This window comes from Anoplopoma fimbria, chromosome 6 (assembly GCF_027596085.1).
Source record: "Anoplopoma fimbria isolate UVic2021 breed Golden Eagle Sablefish chromosome 6, Afim_UVic_2022, whole genome shotgun sequence".
Lineage (NCBI taxonomy): Eukaryota > Metazoa > Chordata > Actinopteri > Perciformes > Anoplopomatidae > Anoplopoma > Anoplopoma fimbria.
The window spans coordinates 13952028-13976857 of NC_072454.1; the positions used below are offsets into that span (position 1 = coordinate 13952028).

General features: G+C 39.5%; 3 protein-coding genes across 4 annotated transcripts in view; all 3 read right to left on the reverse strand.

Annotated features, from left to right (window-relative positions):
- The window catches only part of slit1a (slit homolog 1a (Drosophila)), an 84035-nt gene extending 79859 nt beyond the window's left edge, over positions 1 to 4176 (reverse strand). The window contains exon 1 of one of the 2 annotated variants that reach the window (XM_054599707.1): positions 4031 to 4176. In XM_054599707.1, the coding sequence (XP_054455682.1) occupies positions 4031 to 4176 (146 nt within the window). The remainder of the gene's footprint in view (positions 1 to 4030) is intronic. The other variant, XM_054599708.1, reaches the window with a different exon arrangement.
- A 4415-nt stretch (positions 4177 to 8591) lies between these two features.
- LOC129092340 (rho GTPase-activating protein 19-like) lies at positions 8592 to 16193 on the reverse strand. Its single transcript, XM_054600261.1, has 12 exons — positions 16178 to 16193; positions 15897 to 16001; positions 15353 to 15606; positions 14015 to 14095; positions 13265 to 13474; positions 12908 to 13134; positions 12555 to 12641; positions 11946 to 12011; positions 11293 to 11514; positions 11114 to 11209; positions 10350 to 10462; positions 8592 to 9867 (listed from the first exon to the last, which is right to left on the reverse strand). The coding sequence occupies exons 2-12, from the start codon at positions 15941 to 15943 to the stop codon at positions 9855 to 9857; spliced, it is 1416 nt and encodes a 471-aa protein (XP_054456236.1). The 5' UTR covers positions 15944 to 16001; positions 16178 to 16193; the 3' UTR covers positions 8592 to 9854.
- A 2714-nt stretch (positions 16194 to 18907) lies between these two features.
- Positions 18908 to 22330, reverse strand: LOC129092737 (pyrokinin-1 receptor-like). The gene is made up of 6 exons (XM_054600755.1): positions 22181 to 22330; positions 21875 to 21971; positions 20888 to 21093; positions 20176 to 20397; positions 19909 to 20086; positions 18908 to 19323 (listed from the first exon to the last, which is right to left on the reverse strand). The coding sequence occupies exons 1-6, from the start codon at positions 22328 to 22330 to the stop codon at positions 18908 to 18910; spliced, it is 1269 nt and encodes a 422-aa protein (XP_054456730.1).
- Positions 22331 to 24830: the final 2500 nt, after the last annotated feature.

Genomic DNA, 24830 nt, shown 5'->3' on the forward strand with positions numbered 1-24830 from the left:
TCACACACTTCATATATAAGCATGTCAGACACGCACTAGTAGAAAAAAAAAAAGTTGTTGGAAGGCATTGTTCGGCACTCACACATCCCATTGATGGGGTCATTTCTTAGCTCCCACGAGTGCGATCACACTTCCATAAAGTAGCTGTGCTCATCAGGAGAGCAAGCCGGTAGGTGTTGGGTGAGTTTAGACACACAGCAGCCGGCTTTGATGCTCAGCAGTCTGTCATCACTCTGCTTAGACAAGCAGCACTCTTATGGTGCATGAATGTAAAATATAAAAAGGAGACAAAATGCTTTGACCAATTCAACAATAAAGAGTGCCACAAGATGAACTAATTTGTCCCACTGTACTTATATTACTACAACTTTGTGTGACTGAGGATTCACAAAACAGTTCACAAAATACTTGAAAGACAGCTATAGCGATGGCGTCCACCTCAGTATTCAGTACAAGAGAAAAGACCACAGCTGTGTAGTGCAGGCAGTAAATTGAAATGACCAGTCCCAGGCCTGTAATTTCACAATCCTCCACTGAGCATAAACATTCTCTGAATGATCGTCATTCCAGGCATTATCACTCCTCACGGGATTATCTGCTATGAGGATGGATATATTAGACTGTTAAAAAGGACCTGAAATAAATTCAGTCTGCCTCAGGGCTATTTTTTCTTAATAAATAACATAAACCCTTTTATTCATTCATTAGCTTTATGGTTGAGTTACATGTCTTAACTCCTCTGTGCAGTAATCCCTTCATTACCACCTCAGTTGTGCCAGCCTCGCCTTGATGGATCTTCCAATCCTGCTCTCGACCCCAACAGCTCCACCCCTCACCCCACTTCTTTGTCTTTTCCCCATCTCACTCTTTCCACTTTAGTCACATACCCAGAGTTGGCAGGTAGTGGGCAGGCTGTGTTCGGTCTTGTCAGGGTAAATTATAGATCAGGTGGCCGGTGAGCTGTCAGGTCTACCAGCTATGAGCCTGTGCCAAAAAACACCGCAGGCATTCCCTGGCACATACTCACACACCCTCCACCTCCAACCCCCCAAATACATAAACATGCTTATCGAAAGCAAGGGAGCCCCTCATCTTCAACCACCACCAAACCTCATGTGTTTTCTTCTAACATTACTTATTCACTGCACGCATGCACACATATGGAGGCACATGCTCAAGTTCATGAACAAACACAAGTGAACCTCAGATTTATACAGGCACGCAGGAAAAACAGACGCACAAGCACACACACACATATGGTGTGCAGCCTCCTCCTCCTCTATTCTGGAGGAGATCCAACGTGCCCCCAAATCTCAGTACAGGGTATGTTCTGGCACAGAAAACACATCATCATTACACTGGCTTTTTGCAATTAGATGAAGGTACACCCACACACGGCTCCTCCGCTTCTGCAAATCAACTCATTAACAGATGAGACACACACTTATCTAAACAGCATGCCTGTTTGTGGGATAAAGCAGGGAAAGAAAAAGGCTGCAGGTTTGTTCAATACCTGTCCAACTAAAAGGTTGACTAAGACCCTTTACTCTCTGTGAAAAGTATCTTTAATCAACCACAGAGATGCTGATTTTCTCTCAGCGTAGCCTGATATCAATGTGATCACCATGTGTTATTTTGTCACAGCAGATGAATAAAGACGAGGATGAAGAGAGACAAGGGAAGAGACGGAGCGGAGGGATTGATGCAAAGAGGGAGCAGAGGGGGGAGGGAGTGGCCGGTGGCCCAAACGAGGCCGGGTGTGATTTTAATACATGGAGCTCACAGTCTCATTACAGGCTTCAGTCTGAGGAGCGCAGGGGACAGACCTGATCCAAACCCACACTGACAAGTGCAAATGGGATTTTGCTGTCCGTCTCAACACCTTCCATACGCACACACACACCCCGCCCCGTAAACACATGCACACACACACTTTCTACCAAAAGCAACCCCCTCCTTCTATAAAACACACACTCTACCACCAATGAGCATCACCCTGTATACATTAGCACAAACACACATATGCATTCACACTGATATCCATAAAAATACAGCAAAGCGGACTGGTGAAGTGAAGTGCAACCCCTTCTATTGTGTTAGCTTCCTCTAGACTGCATTTTCTTTCCTCACCAACACTAATACTACGCCACCTCCTTCCATTAAAGTGCAGCAAGTATAATTTGGAACATTATACATTTTAAATGTTTGCGATTTAAAGGAATTTCCTACAAAGAAAAGGTTTCTGTTAACATTTCATCTTAGAGACCTGGTCCACCAACTTCTGGAACAATTTTACAAAAACTTCACCAACTCATTACTCATCTTTGACCCCGGTATTGTTTGCACATTTTCTCTCACATGAACCCACATTTTCCAAATGCATACACATATATCTAGCTATGCACATGGGACCACCATGTGAGGCAGGGTGGGCTGCGTTGACTTTCACAATCACCTTGATGAATCACCCCATGTAACGGTCTGCAAAAGAGGATAGTCTCTTCTGTTAGTGGTGCCTCTCCATAGAGACTGGCTATCTTCTACATGACTTACACACACAGCTAATACATGCACCAAACACACACACAAGCCCCCCTAAAAGGCAACGACCCAGGAATAAATTACACATGACCTTTATACACATCATGTTTAAAATGCAGCATCCTGAGCGTGCTAGACATGCTTGAAAACATCCAGAGATGTTACAATGATAAAATTGCCTGCTGTACATGACCTATGAATTCACAAACAACTTTTAACACAAAAATTCTCTTGAGTGGAGGGGCAGGGTATATTTTCAGTGTGTATGGCCATTCATGTAAAAGGAAACCACAAAATGACCGTGTTTCCTCTCTGCTTCAATGTTGAACCAGCATGTGCACATAAGCAACCCGGAAACACGAAGACGGGAACAAAAAAAAAAAGGTGTTCTTAGAAATTAAATATGAAAAGCATAAAATATGCAGCCAGCTCCCACTATGCCAACGCTGCCTCTGACACAGGCTTTCTCTCCGCCGTTCCCATCACATGTTTTATTCAGGACTGATATTCTAAAAGCTGAAATAGAACAATCTATTTCCCCTTGCACTCCTCACTTCTGATTTACTGATGAATATTTCAAAGGAATGTTAGAAAAAGACAGAAAAACTTCACTCTGCAAGCCGGCGTCTGCCTCACCTCTCCCTCCATCACCCGTCCTCCCTCCGTTTTACAAGACAGCTACGTGAGCCTTGTGCAAGGCTCACTTAAGTGGCAGATTTGCTTAATTTTCTACATGATTTAACAATTTGTGGAGTGACTGTTCAGGGGCATGAGAAGGGGCTGAGAGGGGAGTCTTTGTCCCAGGAGTTGAGGAAAAGTGAAAAGGGGAAAAAAAGAGATAAAGAGAGGCACAGTGCTGCACAGACAGGAAACATGTTCCCAAACATAACAGAATCTGAGCTATACCCACAGTACCAGACAGCAAATCCGGCTCTGTCTCACAATAATTTCAGATTTAAACTTTATGTAAAACTTTACTTTTTGATTTCTAAATGTATGTCACATTAAAAAAGTAGACTTTGTTCTTTTGATTTTAGGATTTAGAGAGAAATATGACATACATGCAGCAAGCATAAACAAGCAGGTAAGTAAATTATGGACACATGTTAAAAGGCACACATCTGCTCCTTCTCTTTCCAGTCCCTCATGCCTATTTATACCTGACTGGAATGCCAGTGAGTGACTGACTGACTGACTGACACACACACAGTTTTACAGGCAGAGCTATTGTTCTCTTTCAGTCCAAGCAAAGTCATGTGCACCACTACAATACAGACAGGGGACATCAGGGAAACAGTGAATAAAACACACAGAGGGACACAGTCAGGGAGTTCTCTATTACACACACACACACACACACACACACACACACACACACACACACACACACACACACACACACACACACACACACACACACACACACACACACACACACACACACACACACACACACACACACACACACAGGAGTACAGATGGTACTCACAGTCTTTCAGTGTTGCGGGGGATATTCCTTGGCATGGTTTTGAGACCCAGTCCATGGCAGTCTACTGTGGTGCCACTGCAGGTACACAGGGCTGGACAGGCACTGGCATTGCCCACGAGCAGCGCAGAGAGCATCACCACCCACATCCAGAGCGGCTGCCCAGCCAGCCTGCCCATGCCTGCCCCAAAACAGCTTCCTCTGACGGGCATGTTCACCGCCACTGCAGCCAGCTCTTCTTCAACAAACCCCTTACTTCTTCTCTCTGTCCACCTTTCTCTGCTTGTTTGCAAAAAAAAAAGTCCTGCTACACCTTGCAAGTCCTCTAAAAATAATTAAATATATTTGTGGTGAATATAAATAGAAAGCAAAAACTATAACAAATGCTATTATTTTCCTCTTAGCTGTAAAACAGAGCAAATCCTTTTTGTTCTTCTAGATTTCTTTTGATGTAGGAATGATATCCACCACAGTTTGCTGATGTTTTAAAAAAAAAAGAAGCTGTTTTCTTTCTCTTATGTTTCTCCTTGCAAACTCTTCTTCTCTCTCTTGTCTTTTTGGAGTTGCTGTGCTCTGGTCTGCACACGTCTGAGTCTCTGTCCTCCTCTCACTCAGTCCCGCTCTGCTCTGCTCGCCTGAAGAGAGAGGGAATAGGGAAAGAGCAGAAAGAGAAAAAAAAGCCAGTCTCTCTCTCTCTCTCTCTCTCTCTCTCTCTCTTACATACACACACACCAGTCATCCATCACAAGGATCTACAAATAGCAGAGCCCCCCGACTCCACCCCCCCCCTCCTCTCCTCCCCCACTCCTCTCCACCCTCGACCCCCCCCCCCCAGAACCCTGCCTGAACTCACTCTCATTCTCGAGATCCCTCTTTCATTCCCTTGATTCTATTCACATTACCAATCTAGCCCAAGTATCTTTCTTTATCTGTTTTCTTTTTCACTCACTCCACTCATTTTCTCTCAGGTTCGCCTCCAGGCAAACCCCTAGAGAGAGACCTAACCTGCATGACACTGCATAACCCCTGCCCGAAGGGAGAGGCTGTGGGGAGACTGGGCTGTGTGTGTGTGTGTGTGTGTGTGTGTGTGTGTGTGTGTGTGTGTGTGTGTGTGTGTGTGTGTGTGTGTGTGTGTGTGTGTGTGTGTGTGTGTGTGTGTGTGTGTGTGTGTGCATACATGTAACGAAGGAGAATCCACTGGGGAAGACAGGAATCAACACCTCAGTCCTTGGAGGCAAGAAGCTGGAATAAATAATCCGTAAATGTGGGTCTTAACATGTAGATCAAGTTTGGCCACACACACAGAAGCTGCAGCAGGGAACTGGAATAAAAAAGCGGACAAGACACACACACACACACACACACACACACACACACACACACACACACACACACACACACACACACACACACACACACACACACACACACACACACACACACACACACACACATACACACAGCCATAGAAAGTTAACACTATATTTTTAGCACAGCATAGACACAGGGACAGAGATTAAATCCTAATGCATACACATGAAAAGACAAATAGTAAACTCAACCATACCTGCTGTTATTTGGATTTATGGCAGTAACTGGCACATAGTCCCCTTATTAACGGCTTTAATGCATTATTTACTTTAAAGGACACCTTAATAAACAGTATTTTGCAAAACTGACATTTAGTTTAAACAGTGGATATATTACAGTCCAGCCGCTGTTTACAGTGTAATTGAAGCTTTCAGGAATATTTGCCAAATGCATATTGATTTAGTTCGTGAACTTGCAAACCAGTATTCTGGATGTGTGTAGGGAACACACTTCTCGTTTTTAAAGGTTCAACCCAAAATGCATTGTTCACATTCATCGACACAATTAAACAAATGGTCACACTTTAAATCAAGGAATAGGGAATTGAGAGAAGTTACAAAGGAAAAAGAGTAACAACAAGCACTTCTAGCATAACTTTCATTGAACCAATGTGTAACGATTATATCCTAAATATCCTTTAATCTGCATACTGATCACCATGAGGCACTCTTGATTAACGCAGGATCAGCTGCTAAAAGGCATAAAACCAATAACTAATACTTAGATCGCTATCCTATTATACAAACATATATATTAAGTAATTATTGTTACTAGTTTAACACCCCCCTTGTGTAAGGCAGAGCACTGGCAATCAAGGAGGTAATGATACGTCATTGGTTTAGTACCATTTCGCACCTGATTCAGCATCAATCAAGAATGATTTATTAGCCGCTCATCTGGAGATCCACACATATCTAGGAACTAATTATTAAACACTGGCTCATATATTGATTTGTGTAGCATCTGTCAGCTTTTGTGTTGTCTGTTTTCTTTCTGTTTTTGTACATCTCACTTGATTCAGTGAGTCAGTAAGAAACTACTACTTTTCATTATTAGCAGTTTGGTTGCTTTGAAACTAAACAGTTTGGTAGGGTACTGAAACTACACAAAAAGTAACAAACACCTCAGCTATCCAGACATGGGTGTACTCGGCTCAGCTCGAGCAACTTGGTCTTTGTTAAAATTTTTGCTGCAGGGTGGATCCCTCCAAACATAAACATCAGCACAATCCAATAGTCCAAGAACCCCATTAATTTTAACTAACACAGGCACAAAGATATTCAGAAAGGGAAGATGCAAGAAGAAACATTTGAGTTTGGGTTCATCTGTCTGATTTGTTGCTTGACCAACTGGAAACGCGTACATATGTTGAGGTGTGTATGTCAGTACATATGCAGGTGTACACACACACACACACACACACGTACACACCTCAGAAAAAAAGCCCCATCTGTGCCGGTTAAAGTGTCAGTGCAGTGTTGATCTTGCTTCTATGAATGGCTAATTAAAGAGGAGACAGTGGTGTTTAGTGGTAATGGGGGTTGGATGGTAACGTCCCTCCGCTCTCACAGAGTCATGATAGGAACGCACACAAATACACAACAGGAATTATTCTGCTGCTCTTAAAGCAGTGGGAGGACATGGCAGCAGTTTACAATTAGTCTGAGAGAGGAGAGTTTGCAAAACAGAAGAGCTCACCAACAATTGACTGATGAGGACATTTGGCAATTAATGTAGAATAGCACCCAATATCTAGTACCAGGGCCTGCGGGGTTCCATAAATATTTTCCAACAGCTTTTAACTAAATGTTTATCAAGACAAAGCTGGCAGCTTCTTGTGTCCGAACAGATAAAATAATTTGTTAGTTCGTCACAAAACTTGTGCTTGATAGAAAGTATGCTTCAAACCAAAGAAAGTTGTGTGTTTCACCCTCAGAAGAGAGAAAAGGCAAGAAAGATTCATCCACTGTCCATTGTTTAAAATTTTTTTTTTTTTAAATTGCAAAAAACGAACTATGCGAGAGTCTACAAAATATTTTAATCTTAAATTGTCCCCCCCCCCTTTAGTGTGGTATTTCTCTATCTGTAGTCCTAGACGGAAATAACTCCCTCTGAAAGTCGTTTTAGTGCATACATTTAAAGCCAAATCACATCCACTCATCCTATATGCCTGTGGGTTTTGTGTGCACACCAGATAATGTAAAGTTGATTGCAGTATGCCTGACTCATTTTACATCGTGCTCATTTTGGAGTTGGAATGCTATAGAAAAAAGCCCTCCGGAATTTTGGCTGTAAAACAATACTATTCCTATTATGGAAGCTGTCTGATGTATATTTACAGAACATGAGAAAAGACAGACCCATTTTCACAGATGTTTACAACATATACTTACAATACCAAACATGCATTGACATGGACACCATAATGACACACTGAGATATTCCTCCTATTGGAGAGCTGCCTTCACTCTTACTATCCACCCACTCACCCTCCAACTATATTGTTCATATTTAGCCTGAAACTGATTAACAATTTTATTTTATTTTGAATTCCGTTTATATTTCAGCACATATATTGTCACATGCATTTCATTCAAATTTCCTTCCCCTTTCTTATTTGCTGCAAAGGCCATTATAAGCCTAAAAGTTTTCATTCAACTTGTTGACTGTTTTCTTGATGTTTGACATTAAATCATGTACTGTTAAAGTTGGTAGAGGTCAAAGAAAGGGAGTTAGAGAAGCATAAAGTTACATTTTTTGGTCTTTAAAGGAAATTGTTCAGATGGGTGTTATGATGCAGTGGCCACCTGGCCAATACATTTCATATTTGTTCATTTTTTTGTTATTTATAAAATATTGAGTGTTCACATTTAAACATATTTTGGGTATTTAACAGCACAGGAGTAGCTAATAAGCATATTTCTGTCATAGGAATATTGTCTTTAACTATCTCTATTTTGACCAGATCAGACGAGATGTTGCACCTCAGGCGCTCTGGCTGACTAATTATTTGCAACTAAACAGCATCACCTTGTGGCTGCAAGTACAACAGCATCACAAGCTTCAGAGAGCAACATTATTTACATTCCAGAAAGAAAAAGTGGCAAAAGGCACGATTCATAATTAAGTCTCCAGCCTCCTTAAGCCCACTTCCTAACATCTCAAATGAAAAGACACTTACAGAACTCGGCTTGATGTCTTTTAATTGCAGTTGTAGAGTTGCAAAGCTTCACAGTAGCATCAATACCATCAGTTGACATGTTGACCAATCATCACATTAATATTTGAATAGTAACAGCATGGTGATGTGAGTGACAATTGATCTGGAAATTGCTACTTAAATAATAAGACAACAAGTAGGTTTAAGTGGCTTAAACTCTCCAAGAAAGCACCTGGGTAAACAGCCACAACAGAAGGCAAACAACAAATTCCTCTTCATTAACCTTTGAAAATAAAAGATAAAAATAGACCAAAAAAAAATCATAAAATTTCTTGCACTAAAAAGCTAAACAATTTTAAAAATACAAATGCATATTAAGCAATATAACGGTAAAATGTTGCATAAGAATCAAAACTGACCTGAGAAAAACTAAAATGGAACAAAAAAACAAGATGAAGCTTAAAGTAGCAGTGGTTTTAAAGTATCACAGTATTCTTTAGTATCACCGTAGGTTTGGGTTGGTTGAAATAAAGAGAAAACTATTTATATAATCTACACAAGATGGTCCTTTGGCCTTTTACTCTGCATCTCCAAACCTCCATTCGCTTCACTTCCTTAATTTACTGACACTTGAATATATTTTTTTATAGGAATTTCAGCACACACTTAAAGCTATATGGAATTTAAAGAGAAATTTAGGATATATTCCTTAAAAGGCACATCTTAGAATTTACCACTTTTCTAATTAATGTCTTGAACGGTCTGCATTGACTGTGTGAGTCAAACTAAACCTACTTTAACTTACAAACAAATTTATAATTTAAATAGAAATGCCTGCACACAACATTTTATCAATACATCTGATGCACTGAGGATCAGAAGACCAATAAGAAATAAATACTTAGGTTTTGCTAATTAAATTAACATGCTTCAGGCAATGGTAAAGCTAAATAGAAACAAATTCATTGGTCAAATACATGTGAGTTGGGAAGGAATAAGGACTTTAAGATGTAACGCCAATAGACTGGGTAAGAAAGCTGGTAAGTTTCATTGACTTAAAATAATGCATGCAACATCCTCACTGTTTTCCATTAACCCCTTTTATGTTCTCTAGCTCAAGTAAAACTTGCCTGACTGCAAAGGAATTTGGTTGGTTTCTTGCGTATCTTACCAACCTTTAAGACTTACACTTCACTGCGTTGCCTTACACTGTTTAGTTTGTGTCGACACCTCGGATAATTAAATACCCATAACGTAACAGTCCGCCTGATGTTTCCTTGTGAAGAACCCATTCTTTTAAAAGAGAATCCTGGACGAGATGAAAAGAGAGAGGGAGAAAAAAAGATTAAGTTAGTTCTAATCCTTTCAGCAGAGTACATCAGGCATCATTAGCAATGTAAGCACCGTTGAGTCAAAGTGAGGCCAGGCTTGCCTGTGGTGAACCACAGACCGAAGGCTGGATGTGCCAGATAACTCCTTCAACACAGTCATGAGGAAAACTACTTGTCACTGGTGGATGACACTTTTAGGAGTGTATTGTGCTGTCCCACAATTTAAATGTGACATTTTCATTGGTTTGGTTCGAATAAAAGATAATTACTGCTTGAGTGCTTCTCCAGACATGTCCATCATTATCATCATGGGGGAATATTATGAGTCTACATTACCATATATCTAGGGCATGATGTCTTCTTATCGTGAAAATGTAGATTCTCTCATGTTTCACAAGGCACACATAGTCATTCTTAGACTTGTTTCATTTGCTTTGTGGTGTATCAATGCAATACTCACTTCTCCACAGTTGGTGTTTTCTCTTGCCTGGCCACCGATTGACCGCTGGGTAGAGGACTCTGCAGACTACCGTTTTCTTTCTCTGTTAATAATTGGCTTCCCAATACCTTCCTCTGATTCGTAAACAAAAAAAAAATCGTTACTGGGAGATATCTATGAGGGTAAGGCTGTAAATTATACCATGTATATTAATCATTGTTAACAAACATTATATACATTATAATGTATACAAGACTATAAATATCTTATTGATAACTTTTTAATGTAGACAAATAGGGGGGAAAAAAATACATCCACATGATTTTTACAAAAGGTACCAGATAAAAGTATATTTTTTCCTCAACAATTGATGATGAGTATTAATCATTTTAAACATTCTGACATTTTCTTCATCTCTGAGTGAGATATCTGACGTTTGGCTGCCACTACTAACAAGGCTTGTGAGCCAATAGTTAATGACGCTGGTATCATGTGGTATCTCTGTGTTGTCAGTGATGAAGTTGCCAGTTAGTGTGAAAAAAACAAAAACGTATACATGGCGGTAAGCGATGAACCTCTTTGTGTTTCTTCTTCTTTGAAGACAAAATAATTATGTTTCATGAGTAATAAAAAAAACTATATAGGATCATTTTAATTGGTTTTGTCAGTGCGAGTTCACCCTGAAAGATTCTTTGTCAAGAATCGGAACAAAATGGAACAAAGGCTGAAAGGCGAAGGCTGAAAGGCGAAGGCTAGCGCTGTACACATGAGTAATGTCAACAAACCTTGATAATTCCACCCAAAGAGCGTGAACGCCAATGTTTCCTGCTGAAGGGTGTCCGTGAGTCAGCCGAAGGCGTTAGCAAAGGCTGCTTATCAAACTACAGACAAAAATAAAACACATTTAGGTGCTGGGTTGCAACAGCTTTCTGTATGTTCTTTCTCCTCACAGTGGGTACTGTACCTGTCTGATGAGTTTCTTCTTTTTGGCAGACTCAGGCATGTTGTTGACCTGCTGGTACAGCTCTCTGAGGGCAGATTCAGTGTAACTCTGGGTCTCAAATGACCTGGTGGTGGAGGTGGTGCTGACCTCACCTCTGATTGTTCTCATGGAAGGAGAAGGGGAGGCGGGTGTTAAGGCAGGTCTGGGCCCATCTTGAGTCCCAGAACAGAGTGTCAAATCATCCTAGAAAGGTCAGACATAACATGTGACAAGATATTTTAAGTTCTGTTATCTCAGTGAAACCCCATGTTATTTTCAATAGATGTGACCACAAGAATGATGACAAGAGACACACACTTTACAAACATGTGAACAAACTAATAGCATTCAAGGCTGAATACCAGCACGGTATTCAGAAGTTTTATTGCAATTTCCTTTAAAAGTATTTCTATTAAGAGCCCGGTAGCACATAAGAGTCTCTCAGAGTTCTGCATTTAGACCAAAGTACATAAAATGAACCAGACACTGAGGTTACTGGATACAAAAATTAGCAAGGACACTATTGGAGCATTGAGAGTAGTTCTATAGATACATTTATTGCAGCATTAACACGCTTTTTATTAAGATGAATTTAGTTGGGAAGAGAAGAAAAGACGAAGGACCAAAACACTCACCTTTGATTGAAGAGTTTTTGATCCTGTGAAGTACAAGTGGGTATATTCTTTGATGTATGTAGGTGCCTTCAATGGAAGTAAACATGTCAATTAAATCCACTGATAAGAGTTAATTGTGAAGAAATAATCTAGAGTACCATAGATTAACGTGATTTGTGTTAAGAAATTAATGGTGTATTGAAGCTGCCATTGGAAGAATATATTTTGTGTACAATATAGAAGCTAAGCAAACTGAATGAAGAATTACAAAGAAGTTGAGATCCAATAGGCTGCTAATTACAGGCACTGGAAAACAAATTAGCCTTTGTTGATCTCTTTCACATGTAAATTCCATATTCTTTCTTATTACCCTGCTTGCATTCACTGTAACCCTAGCAACTATGAGATCACAGTGGAAACATCACTACCATATGATTGCGATGTACAAAATGTATCTTTACAAAAGATATCCAATTATAAAGACTTCCCCGTGTTTCTCTTAAGGGAAAGTATAGTTAAGCACCAATTTAACCACTTCAGGGGATAAAATCCAACCTTATGTTATTCTTGTCATCAGACAAGGAAGAGCAACCAGAGAAGTCCAGAGAAACGGGTTGTAAAACTGCTTACCTTGAACAGTTTCTGCGAGTGCCTGATAAGGAACGCTATGCCATTATTCAGTTGCTCGATGTTTCCCTGCAGATCACTTGCCATCACCTAAAACATAAAAATGCCAAATAAAAAAAACATGCCAAACAAATTCAAGAAAACAGTCAAGGTTTACTTGACTGAAAACATAGTAAATTGACTGCATTTCAGGTTATGGGTTCAGTGTGTTCCTTCAAAGACACTATGAAACTCTCTGGAGGAACCTTCAGATTACTAGGCAACCGCTCAACCTCCTGAGCCATGCGTACCCGAGGATAGTGTGGATAGGTGAAACATACTTAGCAGGCAAAACAAAATGAACCTAAGGCCCTTACATTTTTGGGCCAGATGATGTGTGGAGCAAACATTGTGGCTAGATTGATAGCGGACATCTTGTTGATGTGCTGATTTCGAGCAGTGTGGTACAGCAGGTCCAGCAGCAGTTTCAACAGGGTGCGGTTCGCTGGTGGGAGCAGCATGAAAAGCAGCTGAAATGCTTCAATCTGGCGTTCTTTGTCAGGCACATTCTTCTTCTCCCCTTTATCATCAAAGCGAGTCAGCTCTGGACACAGCACATAAGAGAAAAAAAACAAAACAAAACCAAAGAGCAAGGTGAGCACTATTATTTTATTTTATTAATATTGATTTGGATATTGAGCCATGTCATGGATCTGTGTATTGTCATCACACACCTCCGATCTTCAGGTGAGCATGATAGTGTCTGTGCGTGAGCAGAGGCTCTGGCAGCTCTCCCAGGTAGGCTTTGAGCAAAGTGGCTGCATCATTGGGATGGAAGTCCCCTGTCTCTAGATCTATCTCTGCCCCAGCATTCAGCATCTCCCTCAGGGCTGCCTGCCTTAGGCTGTGGCCTGGCACACGGAACAAACCCTCCACATGAAGGTCTGAATGGTGAAAGAAAAACATGGTGAGAGCCGGCCAAAGAGGAGATGTGGTGTGTGGGCGGACAGACAAAGAGTGAGGGAGACAAAGACACAGAAGCGAGGAGAGGGACAGAGTGAATGAAATGGAAGGAGGGAGACAGCTGGAGCAAAGTGCTTTCAGATGAATTATTGACCCAAGCATTTTCTCCCAGTGTCTACTTTCAGTGAATGACATCATCGCTTTCTAGAAATAGACCATGACCTCATGATAATTCACTGGTTTCGAACTAAGTCAAAGTAGTAAGAGTTAGAATACAGTCTTGATGCCTAACAAATGCAATAATTATAAGTTATTGATACAGGCTGATCAAGAAATTCAACTAGGTATATTAAGACATTGTTAAAATCAAGTAATAATGGTGCTTGTCTGACACAAAATATATTATGGTTACAGATCTGTATCCTTCTCACGCATGAAAAATGTATCTAGTCATGATATCAGAAACTGCTTTGGATGAAAGTGACGGCTGAAGTCATGCATGTCTGTGAAGTGATACTCACTTTTACTCAGGTATTCGATGAGCTGATAGATCTGTGCTATTCCTTCTTCAGTTAATGGTGCACCAAAAACCACTCCTTTGTCTGAAAGTCATCAAATAGCACAGTAATACTGTTTTTATATTTTGCATGTACAACTGCATTTATTCCAAAACCTTTTATCGTTTCCATCCATCACATGGACCTGCTGCAACCTGTTACATGATAAACAGCAGCAGCAAGCCATTGTCAAAAAACATGAAAACTGTTGAGGAATTATGTGGAGACAGAAACTAACAATTACTTAAATTATCAATTAATAAACAGGCATATTAGAGCTGAAACAATTTGTTGATTCATTGATTTGTTGATTGAACTTAATGGGCAACTATTGCAAAACAATATGATTCACTTAAATCACTTCATTGAAAAGAAAATCCCAAACATTCCCTTGTTCCTGCTTCTAAATTGTAAAACTTGGCCGATTCTTTTACCTTATAAATTAAACACCTTTTTGGACTATTGGTCAAGAAGAACAAGTAATTTGATGACGCAAGGTTGGCTTTTTATAGAACAAACAATAATTGAAAAAATAATCAGCAGATTTATCTGCAATGGAAAAAAAAATTCACTGCAGCCCTTCTTTTGATTATTTATTTATTAATTCATTAATTAAATAATCTACAAAGTGTCAAAATCATGAATAAATTCAGTTTCCCAGAGCCCAAGGTGACATCTTCACATTAAGTGTTTTGTCTGAGCAACGACAAAAACCCGAGATATGCATTTACAATTATATTATATGCATAAATGTACACCTACAATACACCAGCCCTGGAATAAATCATACATATCTATAGCAATACCTATATATGCTCCTAAACGTTTAGGATGGGTTAAAAGCAATGGTCGGAATGCATCTATCCTGTGTGTATCATCTATGCTGAAAACTCACCTCTTCAAGAAGTACTACCCTGAGCCTTCCGCTTAGCACTTATTGTATTCGTATTAGTCTGTTGCACTTATTGTATTCGTATTAGTCTGTTGCACTTATTGTATTCGTATTAGTCTGTTGCACTTATTGTATTGTATTAGTCTGTTGCACTTATTGTATTCGTATTAGTCTGTTGCACTTATTGTATTCGTATTAGTCTGTTGCACTTATTGTATTCGTATTAGTTTGCTTCTGCACTATACTTTTGCTCTGGTTTATGCTCTTAGATGCTTGTTTAAGAAAGGAGATGCACTTATGAATTCTTCATCTAGCGTCTGCTAAATGACTGTAATGTAATGTATGTTATGATTAAATCCATACCATATGTATAGACCTATTAAAGACACTTGAGGCTATATGGGCCTCACCTTTACGTTTCAGGAAGTTGAAGGAGCGTAGAAAGACCGTGGCGGAGGGCACCTTAGCCTCTGACTCTCCTGTGAGCTGGGCAAACTCGTCCCCTGGAAGATCAATGAGACGAGTGATGTTGCTGAGCACCAGATCCTCGAAGGCCTGCGGATGCTCATGTCTCAGCCTCTCCACAAAGAAGTCTGGGTTGAAGATGACTGGCTGGCTCGTGCTTGGCTTTTCCTGGCTGATAAACACACTGCATTTTGTCCCGCTGTTAAAGAGAAACAAAGAGATTGAGCTGGAGAATAGTAATGCTTCAGGCTGGTACCTTTTAATGTGGAAGTTAAAACAGATATTACTCGATTAACGTCAGCCAGGCTTAGCATACTTAGCATAAAACGGACAACGCTGGCCTGATAGTACTAGCGTTGACGTAAGTTTCTCTACTCACAACAAAGGTATTGTATAAGCAGTAAAGTTAATGATTCCAAAAACACTATTTTAAGACCGTGTTTATGTTTTTGTTTTTATTTGAGTGTATATTTAACGCAATGTTTGTACCTTCTGCTCAGTTTGTGATTGTTGTGGGGATCATTTCCAGCCGCCATCTTCGATTTGAATCTTCCGCTGTTTTCTCTTTAGCCCCGCCCACTGCGTTGTGATTGGCTGTAATAAACGCACGTCACGACCTCTCCACTGATAAATAGGGGCTACCGCTTTCATTCATTTTTTTCAAGCTTAATTTATTGTTATTTAACAGGGTTGCACAACGACATGAATGTTGTTGTCCCTTGATGCAAACACAATTATTAAATGATTAAAATGTAATCAAAACTAAATACCATTAGAGTACAGAAGATCAGCTCCATGGTTTTGATGATAAGTTGTGAATTTGGTTCCCTGCCTCTACACCCCGCTGCTGGAGGCTCGGGTCATATTGATGGGCCCACGGGAGGGAAGCGAGGCCCGGTAGATCCAGCACCAGGAATGCGCGTAGCAGACTGACAGATGCCTGCTGCAGTGAAATGAGAGGTTTTCTAAAAGGACAAAAAAAAACTGAAAGGAAAAACTACCAATTTCGTCCACAGGGATCAACACAAAACGAAAGTTTATTGTATTCACTTTATGTAAAGGTTACAATACTTCAGTGTAAAAATACCATGGTACAGATAAAAGTCCATTTCTTAAGTAAAAGTACAAATGTATTAGCAGACAAAGATAATAAGTTGATGTTTTTTTTTTTACTTAAATCTCTTGTTTACACTATTCACTCTTCTGCTTCAATGAAAGATGAAAAACACACCACACACTGCTTTTTTCGTTACCAATTCTTCTTTTCCTTTATGTACACATAACCGGCACCATTTCAGCCACACATTTGCTGCCTTCAAGTGGAACTTGTGTGCTCGCGGTTACGACATGGGACGTCGTGCACACAATATGCTTGAGATGCTGGGCACTGGCAATATTAACATTCATCGGCATCTAATAATAATCAAAGATCAGAGATGAACAACGTTTTCTTTAACTGACCAATTTTTCCTTTCCCTTATCTTTATAAAGTTATGATGTGAGCAATATGCCTAAATAATGCTCTTGGACAATATATGTCATATTTCAAATTCAACTTCGAATTACTCACCACCATATCCTGTCCAGTAACTTCTGTGAAATATCTTAAGAGTTGTATCACATTTGAAATAAAAATACACTACGTTGAATCTCTTCACATCAGTCACAATACTGTAAGTTTTTACGCACCGCACATTTATGTATGGATGGACAAAAGAACCAAAATATTACTTGACATTAACAAAATTCCACAAATTTGCCAGATATACTTATCACTTTTACAGAACAAATACTTTACATTAAAAAAATACCATCTGTCAACAACACTCTGAGATAATCTTACAATAATAGAAGGATCAAAAAGAAGGCCGAGTTGTAGGTAAAAAAAAAAAGAGTTTTTGTATTCCAAGGTGACATGTCAGAACCCAATTATATGTTCCAAACACAAGAAATACTGTAATGATGGATTTCTTCTCCAAATGCACTAATACATCATTGGCAGTTTATTACAGCTAGAACACCTTGTTAGTCTATGTATTATTTCTTTCTGTTCATTACAATTTAATGTCCACTTCAATCTGAACGTGAAAATTACACCTAATAATATATGACAGTCTTAAGGACCCTTTTTTCAACAAACTACATTTATCTTTTTTTCATTAATGCAAGAAAACAGTGTTCAAAGCCTCAAAAGTTAAATATCCTGTGTTCATAATTAATAGGATGCATGATAAGCTTATGGTTTCATTAGAAAATTTAAAACAGAACGGTATTTTCCTATAAATGTTCTTATTTTTCTTGCGTGACATTCAGTTCCCCAAACCATTACAATGGACTGATTAAATGCTACAATTCTTTTATATGATATTTTGACTTGTATACGTAATGTAACATCCCATGGTTATTTGAAAGGAGCTGTATTTAACATTCTGAACATTAATATAGCAGCCAACTACTATCTGCTATGTAAAGTTATAGTGGAGTAATGTCTACCTCAGCAGAGAATGTCACTCTCCCTCTGTGTATGTTGTTTTCTGAGCTTCTCCTTGCTTTGTGGACATATCGGGGCTTGCCACATGTGCATTCAGTGCATATAAAGGCCGCTGCTTTGCTCTCTCATATGGCGGTTTCAGCTGCTGTCAGCATCGTCATGGAGGCGTAGCCCCCACCCTCTGGTTCCCCCTCAATTAAACACTGTTAGATCTGTCAGCACTTATGCCATACTGTGCACTGTTAGCGCTGTCGGCACCTTTAGCTATAAGCCGGCAGCTTGCTGTCGACAATTTGAAAGCCGTAATGAGAGCCAATAAAAATGCTCCCAATCTTGGATCTTACATCTTTTAAAAACAGTTTAGACACAAATGATGTATTTTAACAATACAATGAATACATTAGAATATCCCTTACGCTTCATCCATGCTTCCAAGGCGCCATATTGCATCATATCATTGCAGTACAACCATAGACTGTATATTAATAAATGGATGACAACATGACAGTTTCCCAAAAGTGAAGCCAAAACATATAGCTCGCCCCCTGCTAACTAGCTGCAGTATTGGTCAAAATTCAGCAATTATTGATAAGAGCTTTAATAAAAGACCAAAAACAAATGTCATTCTAAAACATTGACCAGCGCACCCAAAGATCACCTGAGAGGACACCATCTCTTTCTCTAGCACCGTCTGCTGCAACCTTGTAACTCCAGTTACACTGCACCTGTGCCATACCCCATTGCTCCCTTTGGGTCAAAGACCGTGTCCCAGCATTCATTTGATAGCCTTGTTTGCCTCATGATCATCTGTACTTGCTTAAAAAGGTTGAGAGACACTACTGCAGTCCACTTCAAATTAAGTGGAACACAGTGATTAGCTTGTAGTCATCCAATCAAATAAGGGTGTGCGTTTTGGTGGAGTCGGATAACAGTAATCATAGATATAGACATCCCAGGAAAGGTATGTCCATTGAATTAGCTGGGTTGCTAGCATGAAAGAGATAGCAATTCAGATTGCTTGTTGTTGCTGTCCATTACTCTGATCGAATTTGTTAGTGATTGTATTTTTCTTTTTGTCCATCTTCTCTCTAAAGAATTTACGATCAATCCTCTTAGTGGCCGTTGTGTTTGCTTCTTCACTAGGACTTGTCTGCCGCAGCCAAGATATGCTCACATATTTCCAGTAGCAGTGAGACCTGAGCCTTCCCAGAGTTCTCCAGCAAGCCCGGCGAAATGTGTGAGAGGAAATACAGAACAGCAGTGGGTCCAGAGCACCATTGATATACCACAGTGGAAGCGACAAGTACGATTTCAGGATTGTGTAGACAGAAAGGACAGTGTCGGACCACACAACCACATAAACCTGCATCAGCGACGAGGCAATGTCCGGAAAGTTGCAAACAAAAAAGGCCACCAAGACTGCACCTGGAAGATACAACATAGAAGATGTTAATCGCTCTCGCTCAGGTTAAGAGATCTTTAAATTATTGCAATAAACAAGCAATTACTAACATAATTAACCTAAATGAAGGGCATCACAAATGTAGACAGATCCTGAAATACCTCAAAGGGAGTCCATGCTTTAATCTGATTGGATATGAAAAGTTGACAAAAGCCAATTGTTTTCAACATCAAAGTCAAAGATGCATTTTAGACCATGATCGACAACGAATAATATGTAGGCAAAGAATGCAAATATGTGTTAACCTAAATTAACTGAAACCAATGTCGACTCTTTTTGTCTGGTTAGCAACTAAGAGTGAAAGAAGTCTCGAAGGGCATCACCTATTTTGCAAGGACATTTGAAATTCTGTGTCCCCCTTTCTGGACTGACTTTTAGTGACCTTTATAAGGTCTTCATCAGACTAAGATAAATCAGAGCACTTATTATTATATTCCTTTATTGATCCCCATGGGGGAAATTCGGGTGTAGCAGCAGCTCAATTACAGAAATTTACTATGCCTCAACCTCAAGACATAAACAAGGTTTTATAATTCTGCATGGCTCACCCATGAGTTTTAGAGCTCTCTTTTCATTTAAAAGTAGCTTTCCATTCTGATGGCACTGAATGTCGTGTCTTCCTTCTGGATTCCACCGCGTCAGACCCATATTTCTCCGTTGACGTCCGTTCCGCCTCAGGTAGAGCAGAATGAGCAGATAGAGAGTACAAATGGAGACCATTGGGACCTGTAGAAGGAGAGGCATGTTGAGTGCCTGCGGGTGATGCAGGTGAACAAATAAAGCCTTTTAAACAGCACTTGTTACACACATCTTACCAGAAAGAAGATCCCCGCTCTCAGGAGTAAAGCACCTTTGTAGATGTATGCAGGATCAGGCTCTGACATCTCACACATGGTGGAGATAATGAAGGCGTCTGCTTGTGTAGCGGCATTGTAGTTCAGGATACAAGCAAGAGCCTGGTCATAGACCAAAGCAAAGGGTACAGCCGAGACCAGAGAAATGATCCAGACTGAAAGAAGGCATGGCAGCCGAGACTTCTGTTGGAAAGGAAGGAGAGAAAAATTCCAATTGTTAGACCTTGTTCACAAAGTTTTTATAAAATGTTTAATGGGCTGCACTTTTGTATGGTATTGTATTTCTTGTTGTTTCTGTTGTGTGTCTTTTGCGTGTATGAGGCTTCTTTCCATCCTTGTGCCTTTTACATTTCATTCTGAGATGCAAATATAGAACAGGTAAGAGCATCCCACTGTGTTCTTTTTTATCCGGCCAGAATCCAAAAAAAGGATTTTCTCAAAAAGGTCTGCAGTATGAACAGGTGCTGAACATGACAATGCCCTGTAGTTAGATACATGCTTTACTTTTTATTACACTTTCTCCTGCAGTATATCTTGATACAATACTTTGAGATTGAGGATGTTTTGTATGAATTTGGGGAAGAAACCCAACAGGAACATCATTCCAATTGATGACAGTTGTGGACGAATGTAGTAAACAGTAAACATTCTATGTTTTTTTCAAGAACTCAACCTTCATGCTGGAGACAGACCACATGGTGTGGCAGATGGCTGCATAGCGCTCAGTGGTGAAGGTCACGATAACCCAGCTTGTGGTGGCACAGTACACTTGGCGCACCATGAAGTAGACCTTGCATACTGTTCGACCCAGCCGCCATGGGTAGCTCTCCCAGTAGTACCGATACAAAGTTACCGGGATGGTCAACAGCTGCAAAATGTCTAAAGTTTAAAGAGAGAAAAAAAACTTTTGCAATGAAGATGGTTCCTTAAAGTAGGCAATACACTGCAGTTCAGGACTGAAAATTTTTTATGAAAATGTGTAGAACATTAATTTGACATGAAATTTAATTAAATATTTTCATTTTCAGGTTTGGAATACAATACTGCATTCCCAAATTAAATGCAGGATACATGATTTTCAGTGTACTCAAAAGTATAACCTGGCAATATTTATAAAGAAATGGAATGTGAAACATCAAAAGCATTTATCATGATTGGGGCCTGTTTATACCAATTCAGTGGATTTGTATAAATACAAATTCAGTGAATGTGCTCTATAATATCCACTGATGTTAATAGACAATAAACAACCCTAATAACAATGAAACGTCTATTTCACACCTAAATCCATCAGAAATAAATTATATACATACAAATAAATTTTCACTTTATTAAATTATTTAATTTTAACATTGTTGGTCTTGATTATCCATAAAGTGCATGGTGAGAAGGTAAGTAAGTAAATTAATTTTTCAAAGCATCATGTGCCAAAATGTATTCATATCACTCATAACAAGCCAGAACAATGACATAATTAGAGCAATAGAACAAATACAATACACCTCATTTCAAACAATATAATATAATATAAAGCAGTTATGAACATGTAAGATTGTGATATAAGGAACAATAGAAAAAAAATACATTTCAAATTCGACCCTTCCAAGACCACAAAGACGAGACTTTCTATTCTCCTTTTTAATTGAGTGGAAGAGTGTACCTGATATGACCAGACTGATGAGGTAGAAACGAATGGCACTAGCTCTCATATGAGGATCCATGAGGAGCGTCAGTATGCTCACACCATTGAGTAACACCTGTAAAGCATGAAAAGACAGCATTTAGTGAGAATGAAACAGTTTGTGTGGTTTGCTGTCAGCAAATCATTAAAACTGTATGATGAGAACTGTGGCTTAGTTCTACGAGAGTATTTTATCATCCCATATACAGTACCACTTAGTGTTGTAATTCAGAAGGTAACAGTGGTTAGTGTGTGAAGTGAGTCTAGTAAAGTGACTTTTCATACTCCAACAAAGAAGATGATGCTGTAGAAAATGGTCATGGGGACGGCTATGATCAGTGGCTCCCTTTTGGAGACACTTATCTCGAGCTGTGGCCTCTCACTTGGGCTGACGTTGCAGCTGAAGAGGTATGAAATCTGCTCCGAGAGGTTCATAGTGCAGCAGCTGGTTGAGAACTAGAAGAATGTAATAGAGAAATAGTATATAAAATCCATGACTGTGTCGAGTTGTATATAATAAAGATAATGATTCAATTCCAAGATGAAATAGATTAATTGACAATGATGCTGACATTAGCAACCATCATTCAGGTCAGATGTTATTGTTTTAATTAGTCTGCATTTGAATGAGTGCAGCACTTTTTTAGGGTGCCAATTCATCAGAACAACAGAAGAAGGTATGATGAAGGACGCCTGCTGACTTGCACTCTCATACCATACTGAGGTTTTCATAAGAGAGTGACCTCTCGATTATTGCCTTTGAGAGAGGAAAATAAGAAGGGATAAATCTAACAATTAAAAATTCCATGTTCATCCTTTTTTGGGTTTATTGAATTTATATTATATTAAATATAAGGTTGATAACACATACAGTATTGCTAAACAATAAAATACTGTGATTTTCAGCTGCAGTTGTCAAATAAGAGTGTCAATTAACTTAAACTTACTGTAAGCCTATTTAAACTGATGAAAATACATTTAGGATAAGGTTACTGACACAAACTAAATCATTCAGCAAATAAAAGAAAAATACATATTTGAATAAGCTTAACATTAGAGATCAGTGTGCACACAAGTAATCATTGTAAATTAGACATCCTGAACAAATTCAGTCAGAAACCTGTTGCAGCTTTCAGCTCAAATCATGCCTCCTTTTGTGAATAAATCATCAAAATTTCAGTAAAGGGTTATTTGAGAGTGCAGAATGCAGTGTGCATGTAATTGCCTGTAATTAAATGAATCTGTCAAACATTTCATTTTTATTGATTATAAATCTGTTATTATTATTTATTAAATTAAAATCAGAGCACACACTGTACAACCTGTTACGTTGCCAATACAGCCAGTTGCAATATATATATATATATATATATATATATATATATATATATATATTTAAGCCCCGTTATTGGTCAGCTCATGTTTGAAGGTGCATTGGATCATTAATTTGTAGACTTACCTTCTAGAGAAAAAAAAAATCGCAGGGTGAAGCCCAGCAGCTTTCTTCACAATAAAAGAAACACAGCTGTGATCTTCTTCTTCTCCCCTCTGTGGCTCACCCTCTCTCTCTCTCTCTCTCTCTCTCTCTCTCTCTCTCTGTAACTCTCACTCACTCTCTCTCCCTCGCGTCCTCCCTCCATTCCCATCTCGCTCCACACTCACAGTCCGTCAAAACAGTGAATGATTGAAATTGTAAGCTAGTCAATGCAGCTGCTTTGACATGCAATACAGTCTGATAGTGTGTGTGTGTGTGTGTGTGTGTGTGTGTGTGTGTGTGTGTGTGTGTGTGTGTGTGTGTGTGTGTGTGTGTTATATAATAATATTACATTAATATTATACTCTATTATTTCTAAAAAAGTAAGTTGCGTTACTTGTTATATATCTATATTATTTTCGCGACAGTTAATCAGTCTGCATTGCAATCCGTTCTTACAATATCTGCTGTTCACATCATCTTTTACGGCTGTGGCTCAGTGGAGAGCAGGGTCGTCCAATCAGAGGGTCGGCGGTTCGATCCCTGGCTCCGGCAGTCCATGTCGATGTGGCCTTGGGCAAGACACTTAACCCCGAGTTGCTCCCGAAGGCTGTGCCATCGGTGTATGAATGGGTGTGAATGATTAGAGAGACCCTGATGGGCAGGTGGCACCTTGCATGGTAGCCCCTATCATTAGTGTATGAATGGGTATGAAAGGGTGAATGATTAGTAATGTAAAAGCGCTTTGAGTGGTCGGAAGACTAGAAAAGCGCTATACAAGTACAGTCCATTTACCATTTACCATTTTATAGTGTGAAAAGTTGAAGTTTGTGAAAGCCCTGCAGCATCTGAAGGTAGCAGGAAACATATGTTGATAAATCCGAAGCATCTGAGAAGTGCAGCGAAACCGGGCGTATCATAGTCTCTTTTCCAACTCTGAGACCAGTGATGTGACTGAGAGAGCATCTAATAATCGCCACACATGCCGATCGATGTTCAACTTGGGACAGCTTTTTTTGCCCGACGCGGTGATGCACAGACTGTACTTGAACCAAAACAGAAGGTGCACATGGAGACGCCAATATTTCACGAGAGGGGTAATTCAACACATTCTCACTCCCAACCTATTAGGACGTTAGGTTTAGGCACCAAAACAACTTAGGAAATGAGCGTGGTTGAAGTCAACTTGACTTACTAGACACTACCGATTTTTGTGAAATGTTGCTTATTCCCTTTAAATGAGACTATAAATATAACTCTAATACCTCTCTGCTAAACATGAGGAAAAAGACTGGGAAAAGGGGAGAACAGCCTGGCTCTTTAGGAAATTAACAAAATCCACCTGCCAGCATCTCTGTATCATCTCATTTGTTTAATCTGTACTAAAATCTAAATGTAACAACATCAATTTGTTGTCTACACATTTGTTAATTTCAGACATGTTAATGGTATCCATCTTCT

What these genes read in the sequence shown, in the direction of transcription:
- LOC129092340 (XM_054600261.1), bottom strand. Translation starts at nt 15,943, where the DNA reads ATGGCGGCTGGAAATGATCCCCACAACAATCACAAACTGAGCAGAAG. An exon ending in TGCTCACCTGAAGATCGGAG is followed by an intron (nt 13,135 to 13,264) that starts GTGTGTGATGAC and finishes TGCTGTGTCCAG; the next exon opens with AGCTGACTCGCTTTGATGAT. An exon ending in ACTCGCAGAAACTGTTCAAG is followed by an intron (nt 12,012 to 12,554) that starts GTAAGCAGTTTT and finishes CTTCCATTGAAG; the next exon opens with GCACCTACATACATCAAAGA.
- LOC129092737 (XM_054600755.1), bottom strand. Translation starts at nt 22,330, where the DNA reads ATGAACCTCTCGGAGCAGATTTCATACCTCTTCAGCTGCAACGTCAGC. An exon ending in GCATCATCTTCTTTGTTGGA is followed by an intron (nt 21,972 to 22,180) that starts GTATGAAAAGTC and finishes CATGCTTTACAG; the next exon opens with GTGTTACTCAATGGTGTGAG. An exon ending in CATCAGTCTGGTCATATCAG is followed by an intron (nt 21,094 to 21,874) that starts GTACACTCTTCC and finishes TTTAAACTTTAG; the next exon opens with ACATTTTGCAGCTGTTGACC.